The sequence below is a fragment of the Rhincodon typus genome, chromosome 22, assembly GCF_021869965.1.
Source record: "Rhincodon typus isolate 14 chromosome 22, sRhiTyp1.1, whole genome shotgun sequence".
In the NCBI taxonomy this organism is placed as follows: Eukaryota; Metazoa; Chordata; class Chondrichthyes; order Orectolobiformes; family Rhincodontidae; genus Rhincodon; species Rhincodon typus.
Window position 1 is genome coordinate 31,559,850 of NC_063353.1, and position 17,139 is coordinate 31,576,988.

Consider the following 17,139-nt stretch of genomic DNA (forward strand, 5'->3'; position numbering starts at 1 on the left):
GATTGCAGTTCAAATCCCACCTCAAGATAGGATAACCCAGAGGTGTATCATAACAGGCTGATTTTAAATAAACACATATTTCCATTCTATAAGTAGTTAAAGCTGTCCATTAAAATGCTCACTTGATGGACAATCCATTGTGAAAAGAAGTGTTTGAGAATTAGTCATGCTACATGTTATTGCTTATAGTCAAGTCATGGCTTATGTTAAAGGAACACTGAAAGTCACACACTGTCCCAGCAAATTCCACACCCACAGCCTGGTCAGTTTCTTAGATAACACGATGTAGAGCTGGATGGAGAAGGCTTTTCTGAAGAAGGGTCTTGACCCGAAACGTCAGCTTTCCTGCTCCTCTGATGCTGCTTGGCCTGCTGTGTTCATCCAGCTCTACACCGTGTTATCTCAGATTCTCCAGCATCGGCAGTTCCTACTATCTTGGTCAGTTTCTTGACAGCTTTGGGCCTTTGGTGACCTTGGCAGTCCCAGTCATCATCCCTGCCATCAAAAAAGTGATGGAAGGTGCTTGACTGTGCTATCAAATGGCTTTTGTTCAGCAAAAACCTGCCCAGTGATGCTCAGTTTTGGAACTGCCAGGGCTATCATTACAGCCTTACTAGAAAAGAATGAATAACATAGTTGCACTTGAGAGTTGATTTTGAAGTAGCAGACCTGGACATTGACGGCAGTATTTGACCAAATGTGACATGAAAGAGCCTAGCAAGACTGGAGTCAATGGGAATTGGAGGAAAATTGTTGTGGTTGCTGGAGGTCAGGCATTGCTGCTCCAGGACATCACTGCAAGGGTTTCCCAAGGAACTTCCTAAACCCAATCATCTTCAGCTGCCTCATCAATAACCTCCCCTATGTCATTATGTCGGAATTAGGGATGTTCGCTGATGATTGCATAATGTTCAGTACCATCCTCAGAGACTGAAGCAGTCTATGTCCAAATGTAGCAAGACCTGGACATTATCCAGGTTTGTTCAGATAATGGCAAATTACATTTGTGCCACGCAAGTGCCAGGCAATGACCATCTCCAACAAATGAAAATCTAACCATTGCCCCTGACATTCACTGAATACTCCACTATCAACACCTTGGTGGGGTTTTCATTGACCAGGAACTGAAATGGAGCAGCCATATAAATACTGTGGCTAGAAGAGCAGGTCAGCGGTAAGGACTCCCTGCAGTGAGTAACTCATCTCCTGATTCATCAGTAACTGACCAGCATTCACAACACGCAAGTCAGGAGAATATGATGGAATTTGCCTGGATGTATGAAACACCAACCACAGTCAAGGAGATCAACACCATGCAAGACAAAACACCTCGCTTGATTAGTGCCCCATCTATCACTAACCTTCACTCCTTTCTGCCTTTTGTTCTTGTGCCACCGATAAGAATGCTATCACCTGCAAGGTCCCCTCCAAGTCATACTCCCCACCTGACTTTAGACTGTACAAAAACAAAGTTGCTGGAAAAGCTCAGCAGTTCTGGCAGCATCTGTGAAGGAAAAAACAGAGTTAACGTTTTGGACACAAAACATTAACTCTGTTTTTTCCTTCACAGATGCTGCCAGAACTGCTGAGCTTTTCCAGCAACTTTGTTTTCATTCCTGATTTACAGCATCCGCAGTTCTTTCGGTTTGACTTTAGACTGTATTGTTACTGGGTAAAAATCCAGGAACTTCCTTCCTAATAGCATTGTGGGTGTAGTTACATTCTAAGGACTACAACAGTTCAAGAAGGCAGCTCACGAGGGCAATTAGTGATGGGCCGTAAGTGCTGACATAGAAAGAAATGCCCACATTTCATGAGGAAAATAGACAACGTATTTACATATTTTTGTACAGAAGCACACCCATGATTCACAATCACAAAATGTTCCTTACGCCTCCTAAATGTGTACCAGGACCAGTCCTAAAGAGGTACATTCCATTTCCAAAAGGCTATGCTAGCTAGCCAAATGGAGATATTACAATTGTAGACCTGCTCTTACTGGGTCTAATCTGGGGTGAGGCGATGGCCTAGTGGTATTATCGCTGGACTGTTAATACAAAGACCCTGATAATGTTCTGGGGACCTGGGTTTGAATCCCGCCACGGCAGATGGCGGAATTTGAATTCAATAAATATCTGGAATTAAGAGTCTAATGTTGATCCCGAATCCATTGTCGATTGTTGGAAAAACTCATTTGGTTCACTAATGTCCTTTAGGGAAGCAAACTACCATCCTTACCCAGTCTGACCTACTTGTGATTCCAGACCCACAGCAATGTGGTTGACTCTTAACTGCCCTTTGGGCAATTAGGAATGGGCAATAAATGCTGCCTGGGCAGCGATGCCCCTCAACCTGTGAATGAATAAAGACAAAAAAAACTCTGAAGATTCTCAAATCTTATTTCAGTGGAAGCAGCTGAACATTTAAATAGCTAGCTGCCTCTGGGATTCATACCAGGAATTACAGTTATCACCATTGCTATCTTTGCAAATGTGAGATGTCATCTTCGGGGGATGAAATTACCAACTACTGACATTTTTGCAGTAACAGATGCTCTCTGTTGTGAAAATCCGGTTCATAATTTCTACTCTGAAGGTATAAAACACTGATGGTGGTGACAGAAGTAGGCAAGACTAAACTTGTTTAAAAAGTGCTGATGAGTCAGTGTTTTGAAAACTGGGACATAATGGTACAAACTAATATTAATTAATGATATCAGGGCTTGACTACTACTGAAACGCCAAAAGACTAACTCCACAAGAAGCCATATATTTTTACCTGTTTTCTCAGATAAATTGTTTATCTAAATCACCTGGCAAAAATTTGCATCAGGTCCGTAATATAAGGGACTCTGATTGTTTACTCGTCTTGGAAGTTGGATACAGATTTGCTGATAACAGTTTAAACACGTCAATAACATCCAAAAGGGGTGAAAAATGACTGAGTGAAGTTTAAGATAACAAGGTGTAGAGCTGGATGAACACAGCAGGCCAAGCAGCATCAGAGGAGCAGGAAGGCTGACGTTTCGGGCCTAGACCCTTCTTCAGAAATGGGGGAGGGGAAGGGGGTTCTGAAATAAATAGGGAGAGAGGGGGAGGCGGATAGAAGATGGATAGAGGAGAAGATAGGTGGCGAGGAGACAGACAGGTCGAAGAGGCGGGGATGGAGCCAGTAAAGGTGAGTGTAGGTGGGAAGGTAGGGAGGAGATAGGTCAGTCCAGGGAGGACGGACAGGTCAAGGGGGCGGGATGAGGTTAGTAGGTAGGAGATGGGGGTAGGGCTTGAGGTGGGAGGAGGGGATAGGTGGGAGGAAGGACAGGTTAGGGAGGCAGGGACAAGCTGGGCTGGTTTTGGGATGCGGTAGAGGGAGGGGAGATTTTGAAGCTTGTGAAGTCCACATTGATACCATTGGGCTGCAGGGTCCCCAAGTGGAATATGAGGTGCTGTTCCTGCAACCTTCGGGTGGCAAATCCACATCAAGCAGATGTTCACCTGCACATCTGCTAATGTGGTATACTGTATCCGCTGTTCCCGTTGTGGCCTCCTCTACATCGGGGAAACCAAGCGGAGGCTTGGGGATCGCTTTGCAGAACACCTACGCTCGGTTTGCACTGAACAACTGCACCTCCCAGCCGCGAACCATTTCAACTCCCCCTCCCATTCCTCAGACGACATCGTTTTTCAAGGACCGCAACATCCCCCCCCTCAGTGGTCGAGAATGCCCTCGACCGTGTCTCCCGCATTTCCCGCAACTCATCCCTCACACCCCCTCGCTGCAATAACAACCAAAACAGAATTCCCCTCGTCCTCATGTACCACCCCACCAACCTCCGGATCCAACGCATCATCCTCCGACACTTCCGCCATCTGCAATCTGACCCCACCACCAAAGACATTTTTCCCTCCCTACCCTTATCTGCTTTTCGGAGGGACCACTCTCTCCGGGACTCCCTTGTCCGCTCCACACTCCCCTCCAGCCCCACCACACCCGGCACTTTTCCCTGCAACCGCAGGAAGTGCTACACCTGCCCCTATACCTCCCCCCTCACCCCCATCCCAGGCCCCAAGAAGACTTTCCACATCAAGCAGATGTCCTCTACATCGGGGAAACCAAGCGGAGGCTCGGGGACCGCTTTGCAGAACACCTACGCTTGGTTCGCACTAAACAACTACACCTCCCAGTCGCGAACCATTTCAACTCCCCCTCCCATTCCTCAGACGACACCAACCGCGACAATGTCTACACCTAACTGAGTGAAGTTTACAACCGATTTACAAAACCAGGACAAATAGTAGTATTATGTTTGAACAAAGAATAGATGCTACACTGGATAATGATAGATGATAAGATAGTCTGAAGCTGTTAAATTAATATTTAATTCATTTTGCAACTTATTGTGGGGAATTGCACTGACATTGTGGTTTTGATGGAATCCTGGCTAAGGGCTGTTGACACCTTCTGTCTAAGTGAAGTCTCGCCACCCAATTAGATCTTCCACTATTTGCCCTGTCCAGGCCAACATGGCTGCAAAAGTGAAGCCTGATCCCTGACACATTTGGCTCTTCCTCCATCTTTGAAAACTAAACCTTGTTCCATTCCTCTTTCTCCACCACTCACTCAGATAGATTCACTGCTTTCCTCTTTTAGTTTCTGACTTCTCATTCCTGGGATTCCAACCCTCAGCTCAACTCATCACAGTCTGTCTCCTGTGACTTCCTTGTTCCCTGTTCCTTTGCAATCACTCATTTCATGTAAACTCCTCAATTTATACAAATAAGACCAGAGGTTACAAAAAGAATCCTCATCCAAGTCAGGGTGGCACACTGGCTCAGTGGTTAATACAGTGCCAGGGATCTGGATTCAATTCCACCCTCAGGTGACTGTCTATGTGGAGTTTGCACATTCTCCTCGTGTCTGAGTGCTCTGGATTCCTCCCACAGTCTAAAGATGTGCAGGTTAGATGGACTGGCCATGCTAAATTGCCCATAATGTCCAGGGATGTGCAGGCTAGGTGGATTAGCCATGGGAAAAGCAGGAATACAAGGTTGGGTCTGGGGGTGATGGTTGGTGTGGACTCAATGGGCTGAATGGCCTGCTTACATGCTGTAGGTATTTTATGATTCTAATAAGAATATAAGAATATAAAAGTAAAGAATATACATAACATTCAAACAACACGTGAACTGAGAGTGCAAATAGAAATAAGCCATTGCAGACACCTGGTTTCATAAGGATTGGTACCTTATTATTCAAGGACATTTAGGAAAGATTGGAAGCTCGGAAAGAAATAACTCTGTTAGTTATTGATGGTATTAGTAAAATAGAGAGACATGACCAAAGATCAGATAAACAAGATGTGGACACAGTTTGGGTAGAGATGAAAAATAGTAAAGGTAAGAAGCTACTTGTGGGATTGGCTTACAGGTGCTCTCCTACAGTAGAGCACATAGTAGAATGGAGCATAAAGGAAGATCGAATGGGAACTTTTCAGGAAGGCACAGTGATAATCATGGGAAATTTTGATTAAAATATACACTGGAAAAGGCAGTTGGACAAAGGCAGCCTAGATGAATATTTAAGGAATAGTTTCTTAGAATAGCATGTTCTGGAGCCAACCAGAGAATAGGCTATACTAGATGTGGTGTTGTTCAACAAGATATGATTAATCAAAAATCTCATAGTGAAGCTGTCACTAGGCAATGTTGGTTTGAAGATATTTGAAATTTACATTCAGGTTGAGGGAGAGAAATGGGCTTGAGACTACTATTGTAAGGTTAAATAAGGGCAAATAGGATAGCATGGAAGCAGAGCTAGTGAAATGAATTGGCAACTTAGTTTAAAGAATAGGTCAATAAAAATGTGTTAAAGGCATCTAAGGGGCTATTTCAGAGTACACAGAATTGATACTCCCTAACAGTAAAAAAAATCCCAAGGGAAGGATTAATATCTGTGGTTAATTTGAAAGGCCAAAGATCATATCAAACTTAAGAAATAACTCATAATTCTGCAAAGACAATCAACAAATCATAAAATTGATCAGAATACAAAAATAGCAAAGAATGTCTATAAAATTAAGAAGTAGGGAAAAAAATCAAAGTATGAGACAATGCCAGTCAGAAATACAAAACAGATAATGAGTTCCTACAAAAAGTTATGTTTAAAAAAAAATTAACAAAATGAGCACTATAGAATGTGAATTGGATATTTATTAATGAAAAATAACGACAGAAGGTTTGTGTTCGGGGAATTGAGTACAAGATGTCATGTTGCAGCTTTATAAGAGTTTGGTTAGGCCGCACTTAGAATGTTGTGTTCAGTTCTGGTCGCCACAATACAGGAAGGATGTGGAGACGTTGGAGAAGGTGCAGAAGAGGTTTACCTGGATGCTGCCTGGATTACAGGGTATGAATTATAAGGAGAGGTTAGAAAAACTGGGGTTGTTTTCTCTGGAGCAGCAGAGGCTGAGGGGAGACTTGTTAGAAGTCTATAAAATTATGAGATTCGTAAATAGGGTTGACAGTCAGAATCTTTGTCCCAGAGTTGAAATGTCTAAAACTAGGGAACATGCATTTAAGGTTCTCATCTTAAAAGTTCAAAGGAGACGTGAGGGGCAAGTTTTTTTACACTGTGTGGTAGGAGTCTGGAATGCACTGTCATGGGTGATAGCAGAAGCAGATAAAATAGGGGCATTTAAGAGACTTTTAGATAAGCACATGAATATGCAAGGAATGGAGGGATATGGATGAAGAGCAGGCAGGAGGGATTAGTTTAATTTAGCATTAAGTTTGACACAACATCATGGGCCGAAGGGTCAGTTCCTGTGTTATACAGTTCCATGTTCAATGTTTAATGAATGGATATTTTGCATCAGTATTCACTATGGGGAATATAAATAATATCCCAGAAGTAACTGTAAATCACCGATATAAAAGAGAAGGTACTGAATCAATTACTGGAGCTGTGGATAGGCAAGTGCTCAAGTGCCGATGGGTTTCATCCTGAGGTCTTAAAAGAAGTGGCAAGTTGTATAGTTGAAACAAAGATCTGAATTTTCCAAAACTGTCTAGATTCAGAGATTGTCCCATTTGATTGAAAATAGTAAAATGTATTTTTTAATCAAGAAAAAGGGAAGACAGAAAGTATGAAACTATAGGCCAGTTAACTCAACAAATGCCAGAGCTAAAGTTGAAATCTATAACTAAAAATGTTGTTGTAGGGTACATAGATAATTAGTTCCAGGTAATTGGGCAGAGTCATCATTGCATCCTGAAAGAGAAATCATATTTAACTAATCTAGTGGAATTCTTTGAAGAAATAATGTGTGCCATGGAAAATGGGGAAATGGTAGATGCACTGTATGTAAAGATCCAGAGGTCATAGAGTGATAGCGTCATACAGCATGGAAACAGACCCTTTGGTCCAACCATTCGATGCCAACCACGTTACCAAACTAAAAAAGTCCCACCTGTCTGCATTTGGCCCATATCCCTCCAAACGTTTCCTATTCATGCACTTATGTACATGATATCTGATAATTCAAAGTCAATTCAAAGGTTTTAATGGAGTATAAAAACTCATGGTATAGGGGGCAGTATATTGAAGAATGGATGGCTTACAGGAAGCAGAAAGGAGGCATAAATGGATCTTTTTCTAGTTTGTAAAATGTAAAAAAATGGTATGCCACAGGGATCAGTGTGGTAATAAAGGTGCATTATCATTGGCAAATTTATTTTTTTAAAAATAGAGGTACAATTGACTGAGATACATTATTTCCAAGAAAGTGCACAACTTAGTCAGTGCCTAACCAGATACCTGAGGAGTTAATTGAGGAAGTGTTTACAATATTGAGATAATGACACATAGAAAAATAAATAATTAAGGCCATGCATAATTGTCTAAATTCAGAAGAATCAGCTTTTCCCTTGGGAGAACAGTTTTATCTGCACAGCGGGCAGTTTGTTAGGATTGTAGAATCTCCAGGTTGTGAGTTCGGCTTTAGACTGTCAGAACAGAGAAGGAATCCAGACTATCAGAACCTGGAAGAAGTTTTAAAAAATGTTTCACAAGGAGGTTAGACTGAAAAGGTTATTTGAATAATAAATTAGAGTTAGTCTTGAAGTAAAATTTCACACTGTGATTGTGTATCAGAAAGGATATTGCTGGGAAAAAGGTCGAATTTTTATTTTTGCCACAAATGTTAAGATCTTTTCAAATTGACTATCTTTTTTTACTTTTGTGATGAACTTATATTCTTGTGTTAAAGGAACCCTGGCAGACTTGTGCAAACACTTTCAGTGATTAATCATAATAATTACAAGAATAAAACTTATGATCTATCAAGTCAATGTTTATTCTAGGCTCTGACTTGTCCAAAATTACTGTTAACTGGGATCATAACATAGGGTCCTAAATGTTTACAATTTATGTATATAACTTGGACGAAGGGACCAAAAGTTTGGTTGCTATATTGGCTGATGGCACAGAGATAGGTAGAGAAAAAGTTGTGAAGTGAACATAATAACCTCCAAAACAATCCAGGCAGGTTAAGTGATGGGCAAGGATGTGGCAAAGGGTATAATGTGGGAAAATGTGAAGTTGTTCATTTTGGCTGGAAGAATAAAAAAGAAGCATATTGATGAAAGATTACAGAGCTCTAAGATACAGAGGGATCTGGATGTCTGAGTACATGAATTGAAAAAGGCTAGTACGCAGGTACAGCAAATAATTAGAAAGGACAATAGAATGTCACCATCATTGTGAGGGGAATGGGAGGGAAAAATATGGAGGCTATACTTTAGTTATACAGAACACTGGTGTGATCACAATTACAGCGTTGGTTTCCTTATTGAAGGAAGGACATAAATGCTTGGTTAGAGACAAAAAAAAACTGCAGATGCTGGAATCCAGGTAGATGTTTTGGGTATTACCTGCTCCAGTCCTAAAGAAGGGTAATACCCACATTGTTGACTGCTCCTTCCCTCCAGATGTTGCCTGGCTTGCTGTGTTCTTCCAGCCTCCTGTTTGTCCACAAGATCATAAATGCCTTGGAAGCAGTTCAGAGAAGGTTAACTGGAATAATTTGTGGAATGGGCAGGTTGTCTTATGAGGGAAGGTTGGACAGACTAGGCCTGTATCCACTGGAGTTTGGAAGAGTAAGAGGCGACATGATTGAAATAACTATGATCCTGAGGGGTCTTGACAGTGTAGATGTGAAGAGGACGTGCCCTCTCATTGGAGAATCTGGAACTAGGAGCTGTTTGCTGTTTAAAAATCCAGGGTTTCACAGTTAAAACTGAGATGGTGAGATTTTTTTTTCCTTGCAGAGATTTGTGTTTCTTTGGAACTCCTTTTCTGAAAAGGTGGTGGAACAACATCTTATTGTTTTTAAAGCGGAGGTGGATAGATTTTTGGTAAGAATTGGGGTGAAAGGAAATTGGTGGGAATGCTGATTAAATTTACAAACAGGTCAACCACAATCTTATTAAACAGTGGATCAGGCTCAAAGGCCTGAATGGCCAACTTCTGCTCCATACTATTGTTATAAGACACTGTTCCCATCTCTTGCAGGTTCATCAATGATCAGTGAATAAAATCTGAGTCAATGTACCCAGCACCAAGTGAGGAATGCACTGAATCAGTCTCTGCTGCACGTTGTCATGGTAACAAGTGACACAAATTAATAATAAGCTACTTCCCCAAACCGGCACAGTCTCCCAGCGCGTTCCAGCTGTGACATCACAGGAATCCGGATACAGGATGTGCACCAGGAACTGGGAATGCACGTCAGAGAAGCAGCCTGGACACCACAGGATTGAAGAGTGAGGGGGTTGGGTAAAGGGTGAAGGGCACACAGGAATGTCTGTGGAGGGGAAGGAAGTGGGGCAACTTTGGATGGTGCCAGGTCCCAGTCCCAGGCTCTGTGGGAGCAGTGATGGCTCCATAGTGATGCCAGTGCCCTTTGACTCAGAGTTTATAACAAACTTCACATTTATCCCCTATACTCTGGAGCGGGATCAGTACTGGGGGTGGGGTGTATACAATCCTTCTGACTTTGTCCAGACAATTGGCTGAGGAATTTCGGAGACTGATACGCACCAGTGGATGGTCAGAATGTGGAATTGTCTGTCATAAACTGAGCACAGAGATTTTCAATTCTTTAATAAAGGAAATGAGACAGCTCCATAAAAATGACAGTGTATTGGGAATGAGGGGGAGATTGGAATTAGACTGGCTGAATATTAATGAGTATGGTGAGTGAGCAAGACAGTGGGATTAGATTGATTTGGATATTAAATGAGACAGGGAGTGAGCACAGGAGTAGATAACTGAGTGGGACATGTTTGAGGAGTAAATATGAGAATGGGATCAGATTGAATGGGTAATTAATGGGTCTCTATGAGTGACAATAAAAAGGGATTAGTTTGTGGGATGCTATTAAAGCATTTGAGCAGTGAGCAGGAGAGTAGGTTTGGACTGAGTGGAAAATTATTTCAGGGAGGGTGAGCAGGAGAGCGTGATGAAAGAGGGAACGAACAGGAATGTGGGATCAGACTAAGAGAGACAGCTGGGCTGGGCATTTCCATCTGCCCTGGGCACAGGCAGGCAGGAGGGAGAGGGGCAGTAAGTCAGGTGGGATGGTGAAGGAAGCTGTGCCCATATGGGGACTGGACAGAGAGTGAATGGGGAATGTATAGAATATCAAATACGTGTTAGTTGTTAGGTCATTGCTCACTTGAGGAGATTCCTCAGGTCCCACCGCTGTCTGTTTTCTCTAATCCACACAACAGGAGATCCATTAACTCCTCAGCTCACAGCAGTAACCTGTCCTCACACACTCTGTGAGGTTGATCCTACCTGCTACGTCACTGACGATCAATGTACTCAGCACCAATCCCATCAGCAGCATCATGTCTGCAGTGAAGTTCCTTTCCCCTCACCTGAAACACAACAAAAACAATTCACCGTCAGTGTCAAGGTTTCACAGTTAAGGTGGGTCTCTCCTGCTCCTATTCTTACCTCTATCGCTCTGTCTGTCTGTCTCTCTCCCGGTTGTCTGATGTGATGAGGTGGTAAGTCTTACTGTAAATATATACAGCAGACCGCGAGGAAGGAAGGAACCGTTGAAATCAGATCCAATAGGTTTGAGAATTAATGATGTCCAAATTCCTGCTGATCAATCAGAGACTGACTGCTCAGCACAGAAAGGATTGGAAACTATGAGAATGTTCCTGGAGTTACACATTAAATTGTACAACGTGGCACTGGAAGAGCTCAGTGAGAAGTGTAACTGTACTCATTGTTCCTGACACCTGTAATCAGGCTGGGAGTGAATGTATTTCTAAGATCAGGAATTAATGAATGTTATCAATGAGAATATTTACAATGTAGTTACCATTACATCGGATTAAATACTCCCAAAGTAAGTGAATAACATTCACTGAGATATGCGAAGAATTTTACCATTTGATCCGATGAAAAAGATTGTTATACCAAATCTGAATTGTATCTGTCCCCCATTTCTCTCCCTGTTGGAAGGTTTCCTTCTGCAATAGCAGCAGTGAGATTGAACCTGTTTATAAAGAACAGGATCCATTCAGAATCACTGATAGCTTTCAAATGGAACACGATTGATGTTTGTTCAGGAGTGAGAGTGAGGGACAGGGAGATAATGAAACTTGCGAATATGGAATCTTATTCAACATCCAGCATCAATGGAACTTTCTGGAAGAGCTCTTCCCTTGCAGCTTGATCTGTACAGACACGCACATATCCTTCTCTTCCTGCTTGATGTATTGGGTCTGAGACAGGGAAGACAGTCCCAGTTTGTCCCGAGTTTCATCAAGTAAATAATGGGAATGACCGCAAGAATTCCACTTAACCTTTTGCGCTTTGTATTAAGTTTTTGAATATCCCAACATGAAACCACAAGAAGGAAATCACAAATGCCACTTGCCTTTTTTTGAAATGGCTGTGTAACATTATCACAACACCTGTATATGGCTCCAATAATTATCACTAACATGTTTGGAAAAGTTAACCTATGTTGTGACAACCATTTACAGTGTAGGCAATGGTTCAGCTTAAATTCATAGTTCTAAACAATACAGTTAGCAATCTTTATGTTAAACTTCCCAGGACTTTCTGCATTGAGTGATGTTTGGCTTACAGGTGTAACCTGACAATTCTACACCTCTAAAAACTTCACATCGGCTCTACAGCCTTTGTTAAGTCTAGTTATAATGCCAGCAAATGGTAATTGTCTGTAACCTAGTTACAGTGAGCATGTAACAGCTTGTAACCTGGTTAGACTGAGTGCACATCTGTCAGTAACCTGGTTACACCAATCATGTAACAGTCTGTAATTTGATTATAATGCATGTGTAACAACCTGTAAGCTGGTTACACTGTGCATGTATGTGTCTGTAATGTTATTCTGAGCGTATAATGGCCAGTAACCTGGCTACAATGAGTGCATAGAATCATAGAATCCCCATAGTGTGGAAGCAGGCCATTCAGCCCATTGAGTCCGCACCGACTCTCCGAATATAACAGCCTGTAATCTGGTTACTGTGAAGTTTGTAACCATCTTTTAAACTGTTACAGTATCAGTATAACCTTTAACCTGTTACAATGAGCATTTAACTGTCTGTTGTGTATTTCTGTCAGTTTGAGTTGACTGTGATCAAATATAAGTACAACTTAAAAAAAAACAAAAATAATAACTGTGAACCAGCTTTTTGCTGTATTCATGAAAAAATTCTTCTTTGTAAAGGCCCTTTTATCATATTTGCAATACAGCAGTTGTCCACAGGATGGAGCTAGAACCAACTACAATAGTACACAATGAAAACTGAAAGAACTGCGGATGCTGTAAATCAGGAACAAAAACAAAGTTGCTGGAAAAGCTCAGCAGGTCTGGCAGCATCTGTGGAGGAGAAAACAGAGTTAACGTTTCGGGTCCGGTGACCCTTCCTCAGAACTGAGTTGACTTCTGAGGAAGGGTCACCGGACCCAAAACGTTAACTCTGTTTTTTCCTTTACAGTAGTACACGAGGCTGCACTACACTACAGTCCAGAATGAGACAGTCCTGAACTCATAAGAATGTGAACACACAAAGAAGATAGATTCACCCTTATCTCATGTAACAATAAGATCAGAGACTGGTATATCTGTGACTACCATGTATATCAGGCTTTAGTATTAATGAATAACAAGTAACACTTTTTACATTCTAAGACTTAAGTGTCATGACCTGCTGGAAGAATGTGTTGGGAATTAACCTCCACTATTCCTGGAATTGGCACAAAGGTGAAAATTTAATGAAGCTACAAAAATCCTAATTTGCCTCTGATTGACTGCTACCAAAAATAAATGCAAAGCACACCAGTTTCCTTCAGTAACAACAAAATAACTTCATTTATTGTAACATTCTAACATTCTTCACATCAACAAGAACAGAACAATAAAAAAACAAGATTTCTAATTTATATATGTCTTAAACTTTTGAAACTCCCCCTTCCCCCACCCCCAGGCACATACACACTGACAGCGGGGTGACAAAAGTGCCAGCTGAAGCATAAAAATTATGATTGGAAGAAAGGAAAGAGTCAAATGAACACAGTTCTGTACCACCAGAAGGCTGTGGAGGCCAAAGTTGTTGATTGTGTTTAAGATGAGATAGATATATTCTTGATTAGTGAGGGAATCGAAGGTTATAGAGAGAAGGCAGGAGAATGGGGTTGAAAAACATATCAGCCATGATCGAATGATGGAGCAGACTCAACGGGTTGAATGGTCTAATTCTGTTCCAATATCTTATGGGCTTATGATTAGTCCAAAATCCCAAAACTAGATAGGTTGCTTTCACAATTCTTTTCCTAAATTCGATAACGACTTGATGTTATATATACAATGATGCAGGTCCGGAGTGAACTGATTGCTTGGTTGGACCCATGACCTTTCTTTTTGCCTTTGGGCTTGAGAACCTTTTATTCAGTGTTTCTTTCCGCTCTTTTGACAGAAAATTCTGAAGAGCAACTTTACAGAGAAGGGAGGAAGAAGGTGGTGGGAGAAAAATAGATGCAGCAAACTTCTGGAGGTTTTGTCACTTCTCTCTGTTTTATATCCCTCATGCAGTATGTATTAAATTGCAACCTAATCTATGTTGAGCTCTATCACTACTATCTTGTCTGGTTTCAATGTCCCCAAAAGATTACATCGTTTCATGTACGTCAGATGGCTTCACTTGTTTCACCAAACTGCAAACAACTCCCTGCACATTTGTTCCTTTTTAAACACAATATCCTTTTTCACATTTTCAGTTCATGATGTGGTCTCTTATATAAGACAACTTTAACTTTGCCTTCTTCTCAATTAGTCTGTTTTGAATTAAACTCACTATTTGGCATAAACCCACATGACAAAAGTTCCTTTTACTTACTTCTCTGCCTCTTTATATCAGCTTATTTGGGAATTGTAGAAATATTCCACAATGAGTATTTAGCTTTTTGTTATTAATTTCATTGATTTGCTAACATCTTTCTTCCTCCACTTTCAGATAATCTGTAATATTATTGATCCTTTGTATCACTTCCCTCTATGCATTTAGAATCTGTTTCTACCTTAATGTTAGTCAACATCCCCCTTTCCCGCTGCCATATTATCTGTGATTAGAATTGATTCTACATGCTTTTCCTTCCTTATCCTTTCATGTAACCAGGTTTCAGTTATCCCGATTATTTCTGGTCATTATGATGTGGACGAGCAGGTTTTGGACTGGGGTGGACTAAGTTAGAAGTCACACAACACCAGGTTAAAAGTCCAACAGGTTTATCTGAAATCACAAGCTTTCGGAGTGTTGCTCCTTCATCAGGTGAAGTGTCCACTGTTATGACGCAGATGATGAGAATACTGAATAATTCAGAACCCAAAGTGAAACCTGGTTTGTTAGATAATAATTATTTTTAACTATGGAATTCAGAAACTGAACATAGTTACAAGAACCTGCCAGTACACTTAAACAAAGGATGAAACATTTATTACTCAAGAAAAAAAAATCATATTACATGAGATGAAAAATTGGAAAGATGTCATTACAAATAGCAAGGGAAATAAAATTCAAATTTGCACCATTTCTTTTATCCAAGCAATATCCTTACAAACCTGAGTGAACAGTCACCACTATCTCCACACTAAGGCTTCTCCCATAGTCTAGCAGCAATGTAACTGGTCTCCTTTTGATAAATTTTTGTGCATTCACTTGATGCTACCTTCCAGAGCACCTAAAACAAATTGCAAACAAACTCACAATTGCCTTTAGCTCAGAGAGAACATGTGAGTTCCCTAAACTGTGTCCAGCTGCCTTGTCTCCACTTCCTTTGCACAGCAAGACACAGACTCAACTCATTAACTTTCTGGATTGAGCTGTTCATCTGTTTGCTTTCGACCCCTGCTGTAAGGCAATTGCATTTTTCTTTAGTCTTCCTGCATTTTCTTAATGCACTGAAATTTTAAGCCCCATCAGAAGAAATTTGCATATACATCAGACCCTTTTCATTAAAAAATGGATCATGGAAAAAATTCTTCTTTGATGCAACAGCTGAGCAATCAAAATCTACCTGCCTAGACTGAGCATTAAGATTGACAGTTAACTGTTCCCACTACAACATACAGGCCAACGATACTCCAACTAATTAACACCCTCTTCTCATGCTGAACAAAATCATGTCCTTTTTTTCCAAGTCTGTTGAGCCTTTTCAAAAAAAACATTATTCACAGGATGTGGGCATCACTGGCTGGGCCAGCATTTATTGCCCATCAGGCAGTTAAAAGTCAATCACATTGCTGTGGGTTTGGAGTCACGTATAGGCCTGATCAGGGAATCAGATTTGTTTCCTGAAAGGATACTAGTGAATCATATGGGCTTTTCTCCTGATAATCAGCAACAGGTTCATGGTCATCATTTGGCCGTTATTTCTAGACAGTTATTGAATGTGAATTCCACCATCTACCATGGCAGGATTCAAATCCAGTCTCCAGAACATTACCTCGGTCTCTGGATTAATAGTCCAGTGATAATATCACTAGGCCATCACCTGCCTCTACTGCACAATGAACAGCATGATCTCCTTGTCTTCTTTTAGCAATGTTCGAGGGTATTGTCAAGTCTCAGTCCAAGGAGCTCTGGCATAGTTAATCAGCCGCTTGTGATGAACTGGGTCAGAAGACTATATCATAACAGTCCAGGAAACGAGGCCCAGTCAGCTCTGCATGTTCAGTTCAACCAATCCAGCCATTCGTTATAGGTTGGTGGTAGGATTAGTAGAGAAACTAATATTTCATAATGGACTTGGCTTTAGTTATACTCATGTAATAAAAATATGACTAATTAATCTATGTCTACTTGTAATCAATGTAGATTTTGATATTTCATTAGAACTCACCTTTGCATTCTTTCACTTGACAAAGAAATGCACTATGGGACTGGAAAATGAATCAGGAGGGGAGGTGACTAACCTGAGAAAATAGTTGTGGCAGAAAGGTCAGGAGATGAATGGTTTAATGAGATTGGTTTGTACTTTATAGTTAGGAGCTGAACTGTCAGCTAATGCATTCCAACGCCAAAGCACACCCAGTCTGCATTCAGCCACTGGTTTGTTTAAGGCGCAATAACTTGGAAAAGGTCTCATGGAATGTAATAAGACAAAAGAGAAGCTGACTCAGGAGTTGTATGATGTCCAAGAAGATATAAATGAAACAGTTATGTAATCTCACAGAGGCACAGATCACCCTTTGCAGGAACTCGGAATGTTGGAAGTGGAAGGGAAATTGGGCAGACTAAAGGTATTAGTAACAATCCAGAGGAGAAGAAGCCAGCTCTTCTCTCATGACAGTGTACCCTGGCTGCTTGTGTTTCTGATCATAAAATAAAACATTCTGTACCTCTCCATCCCTACAAGTAAAAATGAGACAGAAAAATATTGAGAATAAATGAATATCTTTAGAAGAAAGAAAATTAGAAGGCAAACTGCTTTATTGAGTCAACGGCAAACAAAAATCTTGTTTATGAGGTTGAGAGACTTGTTTTTGTCTATTGTGGTATAAATCTTTTCTTCTTGAATGTGTGATTCTGTCGAAAG

At 41.0% G+C, this 17,139-nt stretch overlaps 1 protein-coding gene across 1 annotated transcript in view; it reads right to left on the reverse strand.

Moving 5' to 3' along the window:
- Nucleotides 1-16,496, reverse strand: part of LOC125485804 (lectin-like) — a 45,439-nt gene extending 28,943 nt beyond the window's left edge. The window contains exons 1-2 of the mRNA XM_048610543.1: nucleotides 16,444-16,496; nucleotides 10,855-10,937 (exon numbers count right to left, since the gene is read on the reverse strand). Of these exons, the coding sequence (XP_048466500.1) occupies nucleotides 10,855-10,909 (55 nt within the window). The 5' untranslated portion in view covers nucleotides 10,910-10,937; nucleotides 16,444-16,496. The remainder of the gene's footprint in view (nucleotides 1-10,854; nucleotides 10,938-16,443) is intronic.
- Nucleotides 16,497-17,139: the final 643 nt, after the last annotated feature.